The sequence below is a fragment of the Carassius auratus genome, unplaced genomic scaffold (assembly GCF_003368295.1).
Source record: "Carassius auratus strain Wakin unplaced genomic scaffold, ASM336829v1 scaf_tig00217227, whole genome shotgun sequence".
Classification (NCBI taxonomy): Eukaryota; Metazoa; Chordata; class Actinopteri; order Cypriniformes; family Cyprinidae; genus Carassius; species Carassius auratus.
This window is the reverse complement of record NW_020528951.1, coordinates 143,055-158,658: the sequence shown is the minus strand read 5'-3', so window position 1 is coordinate 158,658 and position 15,604 is coordinate 143,055. Positions and strand designations below refer to the sequence as shown.

General features: G+C 35.4%; 1 protein-coding gene across 1 annotated transcript; it reads right to left on the bottom strand.

The window, feature by feature from the left end:
- Positions 1 to 2,585: 2,585 nt before the first annotated feature.
- Positions 2,586 to 14,462, bottom strand: LOC113100288 (protein NLRC3-like). Its single transcript, XM_026265077.1, has 6 exons — positions 14,442 to 14,462; positions 13,082 to 14,214; positions 11,078 to 11,251; positions 10,798 to 10,971; positions 5,711 to 5,757; positions 2,586 to 5,628 (listed from the first exon to the last, which is right to left on the bottom strand). Exons 1-6 carry the CDS (start codon positions 14,460 to 14,462, stop codon positions 5,102 to 5,104), a joined length of 2,076 nt encoding a protein of 691 aa, XP_026120862.1. The 3' UTR covers positions 2,586 to 5,101.
- Between the last annotated feature and the right edge of the window lie 1,142 nt (positions 14,463 to 15,604).

Genomic DNA, 15,604 nt, shown 5'->3' with positions numbered 1-15,604 from the left:
ACAAAGTTACAAAGTTATTTACAATACAACAATCAGTACAGTAACAAAATACACACACAAAAAAAAAAAATACCATAAAAATTAAGAAAAGTCATGCAATAAAAACTTGTCCTAAAAGAGACTTAAAAGAGGATACAGCAGTAGCTTAATATCCCCAGGCAGGGAGTTCCATAGCTCATAGATTTTTTTTCTTTTCTTCAAAAAAGGACACTTACAAACTGTAAAAGGAGACTAAATGAGCCCATGTATGTATACAGTGCAATATTAAAGAGCCTTTCTAAATTTTTACATCAGTTAAAAACCTCATAATCATGAACACAATTAACTTTGTAACAACACACCCAAATACAGTAACAGCAATAATGTGCATACAAGGATTTAAGTCTTGAAGATATAAAATAAATTCAGCACAGAAAACGTGATCCACCTACTATACATAATCCATTCGATTTATTTGTTATTAAATAAACTTGCGTTTCACTAGATTGCCCTTTATTCAAGCCTTCGGTTTACCCACGCTCATAACATTAGCACAGAATCAAATTTAAATAAAAAATATAATCAGTTCAGAATCAATCACCAAAAGAACCAATTCAGTTCAGATGCACTGTGTGTCAGTCGGCTTCACGTTGTATCACCCATGCTCATTATCAACAGCTCTTTGGTTTTCAAATCGGATGCGTCCGACAAAAACGGTTCTTGATTCAGTGTACTTGTGACCCGAAAACCGATGCAACGGGTTCTTGACTCGAAAACGAGAACCAAGCTAACCAGCACGTGCTGCAGTTCAGTATCAGCGTTGTTTGAGCTCAAGAAGCTAGTTTTTAGAAATCAGCGCAGTATAAGTCAAAGACTATTGTATATTGACAAAGTTGTGGCTCAACAATGATTTTATGTTATTGACATCTTAAGGCTAATAATAAATCTGTTCGCAATGGATACAGGCCTATTTATGAAGTTGACTTTATTTGCTATAAGAACTAATATGGTGGTAATTAGCCTAGGCTATTTTGTAATGTCATTAAAGTGAATTGGCAATCACTTTTGATAACGAAAATCTGGCAAACAATTTGGCTCTAAATGGCTTATCTATCTATAAATGACGAACTATGGCAATGATCCAACGTGTCCTTGTATTGAATCAAAGACGGCGTCGGTTTTTGGCAAAACTTAAGCCCTTTTGACATCTTGCCTGACGAGGCTATATTAAAAAAATAAAAATTAGCTTCCCAAGACAACTCATTATGGAGCTGCTGGACCTTCTCAGACCTGCGCTTGCTGCCAGGATAACGCGGCAGAATTTTGCTTTAAGCCCTGAAGTCCAGCTGCTTGCAGCGCTAAGGTTTTTTGCTACAGGGAGAGGGCTACGGACTGTAAAAAGTGATTCTCCATATTTACTCAATAAAATTGTGACAACAGATTACAAGCAATATTATTAATAAAATTTAACACATTAGAATTAATAAGAATTAACCATTCAAAATGAGTAGAATAAAATGAAAAAAACAAAAAGTAAAATTTACACAAAAATATTGATTTCATTGGACAAAGAAACAAACAAACAAAAAACATTATGCCAAAGAATACTATGTTATGCATGCAAGGCCAGTAGTTGGCGATCATGAAACACCCTGTGAAAACATTATATGCATGCACATGATGTCAACCTTTTTACAAATTCACATTTTTGTTGCTTACATAGATATGATACAGGCATCATGTTCAAAAGGTTGTGGCCTTGCATGCATAACATAGTATTCTTTGGCATAATGTTTTTTGTTTGTTTGTCCAATGAAATCAATATTTTTGTGTAAATTTTACTTAATTTTTTCATGTTATTCTACTCATTTTGAATGGTTAATTCTAATTAATTCTAATGTATTAAATTGAATTAATAATATTGCTTGTAATCTGTTGTCACAATTTTATTGAGTAAATATAGAGAATCACTTTTTACAGTGTAGGTGCCATTTTATACATTGCTTCCCGACCATATTCTGTCTCTAACTCTCTCTCTCTCTGTTCATAAGTTGCTTTTTTTGAAAACATTAACCAATGGCAATCATTACTGTATTAAACAGAAGTAACTGCAGCTGCTTGCCAATCAATTCTGATTGTAAAGTATCTTACCATTAATATAAAAGTGTATTAAATAATTTTTATAAGTCGTTAAACCCATGTCAAGAAGCGGCACAAGCGGCACAACAGGATAAGGAGGGTGGATGATTATCGAGGGATACCCGGTTCGTCTAACCGTCACAACATATCATGTGAACATATTACTGACCATTTCATAATTTAATTTATAGTCTATATTTTACTGATAACTTAAACTATGTTAAAATAAATGTTACTGCAATAATTTGAGGAATGTTTCATTTGCATAGAACGTGTTGTCTTTTTTAACGCTGTATTGCACCTTCGCGTGAAGTGGAAAATCGATTCCTGAGCAATCGATGCCAACTAATTCAGCACCTTCACTTTAGACAGTGCTCTCGTAACGTCGGACGTAAGAGGCAGCGTGCTAAGAAGCTTCCTAAGGGACACTTTGGGGGAACACACTTAAGAACATAAACAACTTTGGTAAGATATATTTTTAGAGTCTAAGAGTGAGCGTTATCGGGGAACCAGGCCCTGAGCTACTATAGTATTAATTAAAAATAAACTGACATTAGGAATCAATCTCTTGTTCTCCTTATGTTTCTATATGCATGTTAACACAATTCGGCAGCAAATGAAAACTAACGGCAGGATGTGGTTTTTCCCAAAAAAATTGTTTTTACTTCAATTTCAGTTTAATAATAAATAATTGAAGTCACATAAATCACTGTTTACACAACTCATTTATATTACATTGCTCATTTGTATTGCACTGCTCATTTATATCACATTTCTCACTTATATGACACTGCTCCCCTACTATCCATATGCATCTTTCACCTTCTCCGAGAGATGATGCATGTCGGTGACACCTGTAGTTGTCCATGCAATGTCTGTCACACTCTCGCGATGGCACAAAATGCAGCGGTAAATGAGCAGAATAAACCGTCAGCTATTTCACAGCCTGCAAGCCTTTTTCTCCACTCATACCACTCCTAGAAAATTCTTGTTTATATGACTTTGCGCCCTTTGTGGATACTTGTTTGATGTTTAAATTTGGTTTTGGTGGTCTTAATTCTTTAATTGCCAATTAATCCTAATAGCTACGATGAATCAATGGTATTTCTTTCAATGACACGATAGAATTAATCTACACTGAAAGAACTGTTTTTTTGTTTTTTTTTATAAAGATATTAAAGTAGTTTCTCATTTTGTAGTTTTTCATTTTTTCTTATTTTTTAAATTCCAAATAGTTTTTAAATATTATTGGATGTCACCATTCCCACCAGTCGTTGCACAAGTTATGCACATTGACGAAAGCATGTTAGTGCGAGCCCTCCCGGAACTCATTGAGATTGCATTGCAGTGCCTGCAGTTATTTTTAATTATAAATAATTATTATAAGTCACAGTAAACATATGTTAAATTATTATTGTTGTTGTTATTATCATTATTTTCAATATTTCTTTACCGCTAACAAAAAAGCCAATTTGCTGCTTTCTGTATCTGTTAATTGAAAATAAACTAGACAACAGTATTTTGTGTCATGTTTGAAAATGCTTTTGAGTTTAAGTGGTACCCGCTGGCCCAATTTATGAGCAGCCTAACTTACAATTGTCCTGATGGCCACTCGGGGCCACACCTCCAACTTTTATTTTCCCATTAGTCTTAAATGATACTAATACTACTACTACTAATAATAATAATACAAACACACACACATACTTCACCCTGTAAAACTTGCACTCTCTATTCACATTTTAAAACTTTTATTTTTCTATTCTATCTTCTTACTTTCTTTTCATTATATGTATATGTATATATTAGGGATTTGACAATATCTCATGGTACGAGATCTCAAAATCTGAGGTGTCCCGCAAGATCCAGCGATTTTCGCGAGAACCTCATATCCTCCCAGAACATTTTGCAGTTTACATTAGAGTTGCACAGTTAATTGTTTAAAGATCGCAATCTCATTTTAATCAAACATAACAATCTTATTCCTGAAAGACAATGATTCAGCTATGTCTTATGACTATTTCACATCGCAAGTGTTAGTGGAGCTTTTTGTAGCTGCCATGTTAATGAATCATTAATGCTGCAGCTGATCCAGAAAGAGCAACACAAAAAGCATTTTCAGCCACACATAATTTCTGTGTTACAGACATTTAATTAACATAAGTACTGGGATAAAAGTTCATAGCATGGGTATAAACACTTATTCCCTATAGTAGCCTTCGAAACTAAAGTATCTTAACACGTGTATGTATTGTCACGTTTATACTCTTCCTTTTTAAATTTTGTTCAAATTAATATATTTTTTAAAGACTTAAGCAGTGAAAATGTTTCAAAACAACTAGTAAATTATTTTGTTTAGTTTTCAAATCTTTTTTCTTCAGAATTGTGAGATAATCATGATATCCAATTTGTATATATACGATGTGTGACTTGACACAAACCTGTTTCTGAGCTCCACAAGCAGTCATTTTGACCTCAGTGCTTGATGTTTGCTCTAATATGCATTATCAGCTATTAGACCTTTTATTAAGGTATGTGTGTCTTTCCAAATCATAACCATTCAATTGTATTTGCCACAAGTTAACTTCACTTGAAGTGTAGTAACATCTATAAGCAACATGAAGTTAACTTCACTTGAAGTGTAGTAACGTCTATAAGCAATATGAATGCTCCTGAGCTAAATTTCAACTGTCCCAGATAAGGGTGTGCATACTTATGCAATGGAATGCAAAGATGTTGAAAAATGTTTTTAGCTTTAGCATTATGTGTGATGTGGGGAAAAAGTAGTTAAAAGCAGCTTAACATAAGGCAGCAACATAAAAAAGTGAAAAAATTAAGGGGTATAAATACTTTCACAAGGCACTGCATAAATAAATAAATAAATGATAGTATTTAAGCCTGACAAGAAAGCTATAAACAATTATTAACCGATGGCAATTCAATTGCTAATGTATCCATAAAGGGGTGTGATCTCACCACAAGATCATTTATTCTGACACAAAGACAGTGAGGACTCATAAACTCTGAACCCAGCATATAGGGGTTCAGTGAATGTGGTGTTGAATGTGTGTATGTGTGTAAGTGTCTGTGTGTCAGAGACACTGAAGTAAGACAGAGTGCCAGCCGACACATCCACATACACTCCTACTCTATTAGAGGATGAACAGCTCAGTATGTCAGTTTTCTTCTTCTCGTGCCAGGCAGTGTATCTCTTTTCAGTGCAGTACAGACTCCAGGATTTATCATTGAATCCAAACCAAAAGTCAGTTCCACTTTTTTCTTTGATCCTTTTATATGCCACTGCTACATGGACCCAGCCGCTCCACTCAACCTCCCAGTAACAGCGTCCAGTCAAACGTTCTTTACATAGAACCTGCTCCTGATGATCAAATCTCTCTGGATGATCAGGATACAGCTGATTCTCTTTGACATAAGTTACCTTCCTGTATCCCTCAGAGAGGATGAGTTGAGTGTGTGCTGTGTTTGGATCCAGTGTGAGATCACAGGCATCTGAACACAAGAAGAGGTGAAAATTACAACTAGAGTTTTACACGTGTTAGTATTTGTCTGTGTGAAATAGGGGAAAACTTACATTTTCTCAGTCCTTGTGTGATTCTATAATTTTCTGCATGATCCACACTAGAAAGAAACATATATTAAACACAACATGTTTAAACTGGATCCAGAGAGAGAAGAGCTAAAAGCTTTACTAATATTAGCTACATATTATTTTGTTTGGTTGTCTAATGTTTTGTTTTCAGAATCGTGGGATAACCATGATCTATATTCTAAACATCAATTATCCAGTCATAGCTTGAAAAATACATAATACAGTATTGTTCAAAATAATAGCAGTACAATGTGACTAACCAGAATAATCAAGGTTTTTCGTATATTTTTTTATTGCTACGTGGCAAACAAGTTACCAGTAGGTTCAGTAGATTCTCAGAAAACAAATGAGACCCAGCATTCATGATATGCAAGCTCTTAAGGCTGTGCAATTGGGCAATTAGTTGAATTAGTTGAAAGGGGTGTGTTCAAAAAAATAGCAGTGTGGCATTCAATCACTGAGGTCATCAATTTTGTGAAGAAACAGGTGTGAATCAGGTGGCCCCTATTTAAGGATGAAGCCAACACTTGTTGAACATGCATTTGAAAGCTGAGGAAAATGGGTCGTTCAAGACATTGTTCAGAAGAACAGCGTACTTTGATTAAAAAGTTGATTAGAGAGGGGAAAACCTATAAAGAGGTGCAAAAAATGATAGGCTGTTCAGCTAAAATGATCTCCAATGCCTTAAAATGGAGAGCAAAACCAGAGAGACGTGGAAGAAAACGGAAGACAACCATCAAAATGGATAGAAGAATAACCAGAATGGCAAAGGCTCAGCCAATGATCACCTCCAGGATGATCAAAGACAGTCTGGAGTTACCTGTAACTACTGTGACAGTTAGAAGACTTCTGTGTGAAGCTAATCTATTTTCAAGAATCCCCCGCAAAGTCCCTCTGTTAAAAAAAAGGCATGTGCAGAAGAGGTTACAATTTGCCAAAGAACACATCAACTGGCCTAAAGAGAAATGGAGGAACATTTTGTGGACTGATGAGAGTAAAATTGTTCTTTTTGGGTCCAAGGGCCACAGGCAGTTTGTGAGACGACCCCCAAACTCTGAATTCAAGCCACAGTACACAGTGAAGACAGTGAAGCATGGAGGTGCAAGCATCATGATATGGGCATGTTTCTCCTACTATGGTGTTGTGCCTATTTATCGCATACCAGGGATCATGGATCAGTTTGCATATGTTAAAATACTTGAAGAGGTCATGTTGCCCTATGCTGAAGAGGACATGCCCTTGAAATGGTTGTTTCAACAAGACAATGACCCAAAACACACTAGTAAACGGGCAAAGTCTTGGTTCCAAACCAACAAAATTAATGTTATGGAGTGGCCAGCCCAATCTCCAGACCTTAATCCAATTGAGAACTTGTGGGGTGATATCAAAAATGCTGTTTCTGAAGCAAAACCAAGAAATGTGAATGATTTGTGGAATGTTGTTAAAGAATCATGGAGTGGAATAACAGCTGAGAGGTGCCACAAGTTGGTTGACTCCATGCCACACAGATGTCAAGCAGTTTTAAAAAACTGTGGTCATACAACTAAATATTAGTTTAGTGATTCACAGGATTGCTAAATCCCAGAAAAAAAAAATGTTTGTACAAAATAGTTTTGAGTTTGTACAGTCAAAGGTAGACACTGCTATTTTTTTGAACACACCCCTTTCAACTAATAGCCCAATTGCACAGCCTTAAGAGCGTGCATATCATGAATGCTGGGTCTTGTTTGTTTTCTGACAATCTACTGAACCTACTGGTAACTTGTTTGCCACGTAGCAATAAAAAATATACTAAAAACCTTGATTATTCTGGTTAGTCACATTGTACTGCTATTATTTTGAACAATACTGTATATCTGGCATCTTACTACTACTATTAGTACTGTTTCTAATATTAAAATGTAGACTAGGATGTAAAATGTACAATCTTACAGACTCTCTGTAGTACATTATCATGGATTTGGTACAGTTATAAGGCATTATAATGCTGCTTCTCAAACCCATTTTGCAAAGTTCTGCAAACCACACCCCAATCACCAATCACAGGATTCAGAATGACAGTAACCCAGGGCACAGTGCAGTATGAAAAGCCATAAAGCCTGTTTAGACCAACAAAAAACAATGTGTGCAAATAGTAAAAATCTCTTTACACTTATATATACTACTAACATTATACTTATGTTGATAGATCATCCTAAAATAATAATGGCATGCAAAGTTATACACTGTAAATGAAGTGACATTCAGCCAAGTATGGTGGTGAACCATACTCAGAATTTGTGCTCTGCATTTAACCCATCCGAAATGCACACACACAGAGCAGTGAACACACACACACACACACTGTGAGCACACACCCGAAGCAGTGGGCAGCCATTTATGCTGCGGCGCCCGGGGAGCAGTTGGGGGTTCGATGCCTTGATCAAGGGCAACTAAGTCGCCCGAGACTAGAACTCACAACCCTTCGATTGGGAGTCCAACCCACTAACCATTAGGCCACGACTTCCCCGTCATAGTTTAATAAATAAATAGTTAAAAAAAGAACTATTTAAAAAAAACAAAAAAAAAAAAACAATGGTCAATGACTGGCAGAAACATCTCCCAAACGAAAACTGTAAAATTAAGGAAAAATGTATATTAAAAAATGTTTTACAAAAATAAATAAATAAAATAAACACTGTTACTTTATATATATTTTCTGGGTTATTATTGTGATACATTGTCTATAAAACAAATCTCTTGTAGTCAACCATTAGCTAGCAACAGCACACATGTATGAGCTAATGTAACTACTGTATCACTGCATCAGAAACTACACAGTTATAAATAAAGCAACATGGAACAAAACATCAATGTTTATTGGTCTTTTCCTGGATTGAAGCACACAAAAATCATTTAAATCCCAGCAGAACATGAAACACTAACAGATATCTATAGATCACAGCATCTTAATTTATTACAATCCAGTCTGGCTTTATTTATTTCATACAAAAACTTCTTATTGAGAATTAACAGCGGTTTAGATGTTGGTGTTATATTGAAAATAATAACGTTTTTGTGAAGATAAGCATTTGCTTTGTGTGTATTTAAGGAAAATCTGATCAGGGGACTTTTCAGTCATCATATAGTGGCCTGATTCACTAACTAATCTATGCCCATATTGTCCATTTATTCATTTCACATGATTGTGTGATCATTACTTTTTTAAAATGTGTGCCAGTCGATTACGCACAAAAATCATAATCATTGTGGTATCACACTCATCCAGGATACAGAATGTTTGTTCCTTTACCCTCTGGTACGAGGTACAGGGCATTTAGATCCAGGACAAATACGTTACAGAACATTTTTTTAAATACCTGTATCTGTCCTAACATATCCTATTATTACTTTACAATTTAAACAGTTATTAAAGATGGTGAAAGGGCATGCAATATATGTATTTTAATAATAATAATGTAATTTTTATAATGTTATTCTAATGTTCAATATGTTTCTAGAGGTTTTTATGTCACTCAAGGTGTAAGCTTTAATCATTTGTTTAATGTTTTGAGAGCTTGCCACTCTAAATTTGTATTCAGAAAATGATAAATAAAGGTAAATTTAAGTCATGGTTTTAGAATACTACTAAAATCCTGTCCTGCTTTGATATTTTGAAAGTTTTGAAAGTCATTATATAGAAAGTACTTGCACAAAATCACGTGGACTCATAGACATAAATAATCTGTGTATGAACCTCAATAATGGTGACAACAAAACATTCAAGTAAATAGATCAACTCTGAATATCATAAAACAAGCTACAAAAGTCACACAAAAAAACTTTTGCTGATTGTCACCATTGAGATTCATGTGCTGATTCTTGATGTTCATGTCAAAAACACAGCTGAAATCACTTTCTATAAAATTAATTACAAATAAATCAGAAAGTTAGACTGTCACAAAATCTCAAGACTACTGTAGATAATACAATACTAGCAGCTGATATGCTCAGACATAAAACATATGATGAGATTATTAAATCAGATCATTGCATGATAATTGAATCTTCATCAATAAGTAACCAAGTTCATCAGATCAGATATCCTTGAGCAACATTCACTATAGCAAACGTTATTTAGAAACACAGTTACCGTAGCCAAAGAAAAACTGACGTTAAAAAGTCAAGGGTCAAGAGCCCAACTAAAGCAAATGCTTATCTCCTCAACGGTGACTTCAAACATCACTATTTTCAATAAAACATCAACATCTAAACCTCTGTTAATTCTCAATAAGAAGTTTTTTATGAAGGAAGAAAAGTCAGACTGGTTTGTAATTAGTGAAAATGCTGAGATCTAGAGAGATTTGTTAGTGTTTAATGTTCTGTTGCTAACAGAAATTAGATTTTTTGAGAAATTTAGAATTTTTTAATAAATGTAAAACAAAAACAGTAAAGGTGTTAATTTTGTAATAATTTAAGAAATACCTGTAAATTAAATGGTTTTACTTTAATTTTAAGATTTTTAATAATTCAAGAAATATCTCTAAAATAACAGTTGCTCCTAATGTTGTCAGCTTGTTTAAATAATTAGACTTTACATTTAGATTTAGTTTTATGTTTGCCAGCTGTTTCTGCAAGTTATTTGTCATCTAATGGTTTTGTTATTGTATTAATTACAGATTATTTTTGTAATTTTACCTATATTTGTATGTAACTGAAAACAGAAAAATCCTGTACAAAAATACAGATTTGTTTTTGTATAAAAAATGTGATTCACTGTAATTTGTGATGAATGCTATAAGGTAAAATAACAGATGAGTAGTCAATTTAGAAAATTTTACAGAAAAGAAACGGAAAACAACCTGAAAAAAATCATATATTTTCAGTTAAATTTTGATATTTCTAACTGTGTAGAAAATTACTTATGAATCTTAACCCACCAAATTGGTAAGTGAGTTGATAATATTTCCTACCATAGTAAATGTTTACCTGCATTTGGTGGGTTGACCAGATTCATTTTTTAACCCTGAACTTAACTGAGATTAGCAGTATTAGTGATCTTGAGTAAAACCACTTTACTCCCAACATACTTGAGTGTCTCCAGCTTATAATTTGGATTCTCCAGTTTGTGTTTGAGCAGCTGGACTCCTGATGGTCCTGGGTGATTGTAGCTCAGATCCAGCTCTCTCAGATGTGAGGGGTTTGAACTCAGAGCTGAAGACAAATAACCACAGCCTTCCTCTGTCACCATACAGCCAGACAACCTGCAGATACACAGTCATATTCCACAGACACACATTAACTGTCAGATCTACAAACATTAGTATGACCAGCTGACTATATGTATATATATTATATGTTTTTAAACACCTCAGTATCTCCAGCTGACAGTTTAGTCTCTTCAGTCCATTGGAGAGCAGCTTCACTCCTGAATCCTGCAGGTCATTGTTACTTAGATCCAGTTCTCTCAGGACAGAGTTTGAAGATTGGAGAACTGATGACACAATTTCACAGGACTGACCAGTTAGATTACAACCAGCAAATCTAAAGGATAAAACATAAAATAAAAGATGTTAATGACTCTAGACTTCCCTCTGGTCACTCTTTTGCGATTCTTGATTCAAATTTGCGATCTTGGTGTCACGTTTTACAGAAAAAGATTATTGTTTGTTTTGCTTATATCAATAGACCTTTCACTTTTAAGACTAAAACAAAAGATGGATTCATTGCTATTCTTAATTAAAAAGCACAACTACAAGAAAACAGTAAGCTGCAGTGATAAACTATTTTTACACAATGTTTATTAACAAAAAATAATGAGATGATTCATGGCATAGGCCTACAACACATGCCGTACTATATAGCAAATAATAAATTACAGAATGTTTAGCAAACACTGTGGAATCAAATAAATAAAAAAGAAAGCCTCCATAGTCAATCCTCAATATTCATGTAATTTTTGCCACATGCACCTTTACACATGTACTAAAATGGCAAGAATAAACCAGGCTCTAAACCTGAAGCGCTCACACTGAAAACATCTCTCTTCATGTGATCAGTGAAATCTGACTCCTGCTAAGGCTCTGAAACATGCTGTATGGAGCAGTCGCTTTGGAGCAGTGCAGACCATGCTCTTGCAAAAATGTGAATTTGTGCAACCCCCTTTGGTTCCTTACTGCCACACCTAGTTCTTGTTCTAAGTGGGTCTTCGGCATAGGAGGCAGGAGCACTAACAAGGAGGTTAAAGACTGCAGCCACTAGCATCTGTTGCTAGTGCACTTCTTGAGATCAGGGGAGTGAGGTTTACCTGCACCTAGGGGTGGGCAATATGACCAAAATCTTATATCACTATATACATCTTTAGTTATTTATAGTTAATTTTTCTTTTAATAAGATTTTTTATATTAATATTTGATACCATATAATTTTCCTAATCTTTCTCACCAATGTCAATATCAAACTAACACAAGAAAATAATAATAATAATAATAATAATACTAATAATAAAACTCAAGCTCACTGGAGATACGTAAACAGTCAGTGATGAAATAAGAACAGGAAACTAATTACAAGCAATAGGACAAAAACTACAATAAATAAGAAATTCATTGTGTAAATAAACTAGTCTTCACTTTGCAAGTTGTTTCTATCTATCTATCTATCTATCTACACATAATCATTAGCATTATTTATTTATTTTCATCTTATTGTAGTTAGAAAAGTGATTAAGTGAAAAGCAGTTAAGAGATTTTCATGACGAATATTGGACAGCTTCCCCTTTAAGACCGATGTCCGGATCCAATATACTGTTACATATGCGCTTTCTCTCGCAACTGTTTACACTCCCTTAAGACCTAAATTACTGTGTTATGAGGATACTTGCATTTGGATGCATTAAAGTGTTAAAGAAATTGTGCGCATCATTGGAAATGATGTACTCCATATTTAAAGAGAGAGGCCGGCATTTCTGTTGTTTTGTTTGTGACATCCTTTGCGGGAAATGCCGGCACAAGGGTGCTCACAGTGCTTAATCACATGTCACACCAGAACCATTTTTAGAACTAAAAGATAGAAATTACCCATGGTTTTGGTTATTTCGGAATAAGAACCAGTTATCGGTTCCCAAACACTACTAATAACATATATTGTTTGGTTTCCTCAGTTGTGGTATTGCCGGCCCGAGACTCAAACCCACAACCTTAGAGTTAAGAGTTAAACTCTCTAACCATTAGGCCACAACTTCCCCATTTAGGATGTTCAATTAACCTAACCTGCATGTCTTTGGGCTGTGGAAGGAAACCAGAGCACCCAGCGTAAACTCACGCAGATACAGGGAGAACATGCATCTGAGAACATCACTGTGCCTTCACTCACAGGGCTTTTCTGCAGTTGATCACAGCTGGTATGAGTCTTCTTCTCCCCTCATCTGATGTGTTGTATTTCTTGAGGTCGAGCTCATCCAGTGGCTCCTCTAACACCTGAAGCATGTAGGCGATGGTTGAGCAGTGAGCAGGAGAGAGTTTCTTCTCTGAGTGTTTGTCTGAATTCACAAACTCCTGAATCTCTGTGGACAGAGTCTGATCTTTCACTTCCAGCAGACAGAGGAACAGATTGATGGATCTTTCAGTGGAGAGTCCATGTCCATCTTTGATCTTCTCTTTAATGTACTGTGTGGTTCTCCTGATACTCTCTGAGCTGTTCTCTGTGTGTGTCAGTAGATCCTGTAAGAGTCTCTGATTGTACTCCAGTGAGACGCCCAGCAGGAACCGCAGGAACAGATCCAAATGGCCATTCTCACTCTCAAGGGCTTCATCCACTGTTATTTTAAGCACATTTCTTACAGAAACAAAATTCTTCAGTCCCTTCACAATTTCATTTACATGGTAGTAAAACACATAGAAAGCAGCAAGAAACTCCTGAACGCTCAGATGAATGAAGCTGTAGACTTTCCTCTGATGAATCACAGATTCCTCCTTAAAGATCTCAGTGCAAATCCCAGAATACACTGATGCATCAGTAACGTCTATGCTGCTCTCAATCAGGTCCTCCTCATAGAACATCACATTGCCCTTCATCAGCTGTTTGAAAGCCACTTCAGCAAGTTTCACAATCACTTCTCTGTTGGACTGCAGTTGTTTCTCTGGATCTCTCTCTTCATACTTCTGCTTCCTCATGTTGATCTGAATCAGCAGGAAATGGATGTAGATTTCAGTCAGTGTTTGAGGGATTTCTGCTCTCAGATCTTCTTCCAGAAGCTTCTGAAGCACAGTGGATGAGATCCAGCAGAAGACGGGGATGTGGCACATGATGTGAAGATATCTTGCTCTTCTTATGTGTGAGATGATTCTGCTGGCTTGATGCTCATCACTGATTCTCTTCCTGAAATATTCCTCCTTCTGAGGCTCAGTGAATCCCTGAATTTCTGTCCGACGGTGGATGTATTTGGAGGGGATCTGATTGGCTGCTGCTGGTCTGGAGGTGATCCAGATGAGAGAAGAGGGAAGGAGCTAAAATATCTTAAACTGTGTTCCAAATATAAACGGAGGTCTTACGGGTTTGGAACGACATGAGGGTGAGTTATTAATTACATAATTTCGATTTTTGGGTGAACTATCCCTTTAATATATTTTGGATGAAAACAGGGAGGCTTGAGACTGTCCCATAGACTGCCAAATAAATAACAGTGTCAGTATCCAGGAAAGTATGAAAAGCATCTTCAGAATAGTCCTTCTACCACCAGACTTTCCAAAATCATGACAACTCATATATTTTTGTAATAAAAATACATTTTTGATGTAATATGTCAATTTAAACTTTGACAGGCATCATACATCAGAAATTGTGCCCACATTTGCTGCAGAAAGACCATTTTGCCCATGGCCAATAAATAGGGGGAAAATATGTGAGTGAAATAAAACCATAATTTTACATTTGGATGACAATGTGTCCCTTCAAATGTGTTCCACACCATGTTACATTTATATATTTGGAAAAAAATAGACAGTTGAGAAAAAGCATTTCTTTCTGATTACCATTTGACATGTTAAGGACTAAAAAAATTAATTGTGGTTTTAGTTTATATTATTATTTTATTATTATTTATTTATTTATTACAAAAATAAAGAGACCAAGGAAACACAATTTGTGTTTTTTTAGCTTCAGTTAGCTTCAATTGTTATTAGGGACACATGAGGATTAGGTAGATTTTTTTAATAACAAGTTTAAGGCCTAGCATGTTACCTGGGGTAAGAGATCACTGTGGCATCACTGAATGTAGAGGAAGGATTCCCCCTGGGTTGATGACTGCTTGATCCAGCAGATGGAGAACTCATTTTAGAGTCTGTGTATTCCCACTTTCAGTTATAAAGGACTGCTTAGAGACTGATTTCAGACCTTGTATAGAGATAAAAAATACAGAACATTTGTATCGTACAATTATCTCATTGAATGAAAAACTGGGCCGTGACCACCATAGACATTTTGGGAAACAAGTTCCCCCAATAATCAGAAATGGCCAAATTGTTTTAACGTGCACAGAAGCAGAGCACAAATTCCAGTTTGTAGCATCAGTTTTAAAGGGTTAGTTCACCCAAAAATGAAAATTCTGTCCTTAATTACTCACCCTCATGTCGTTCCAAACACGTAAGACCTCCAATCATCTTTGGAACACAAATTAAGATATCTGACCCTCCATAGACAGCAAGGATTCGAACACGATCATCGTTAAAACAATCCATGTGACATCAGTAGTTCAACATTAAGGCGAGACACTGCAGGTGAATAGGGGAAAAAAAATAACTAATAGTTATCACCTTACTTACCCAGTTGATTGATTACCTTGATTATTGCAAAGATTTTTTGTATTATAAGTTTTCAAAAATGTTATGTTTAAATATG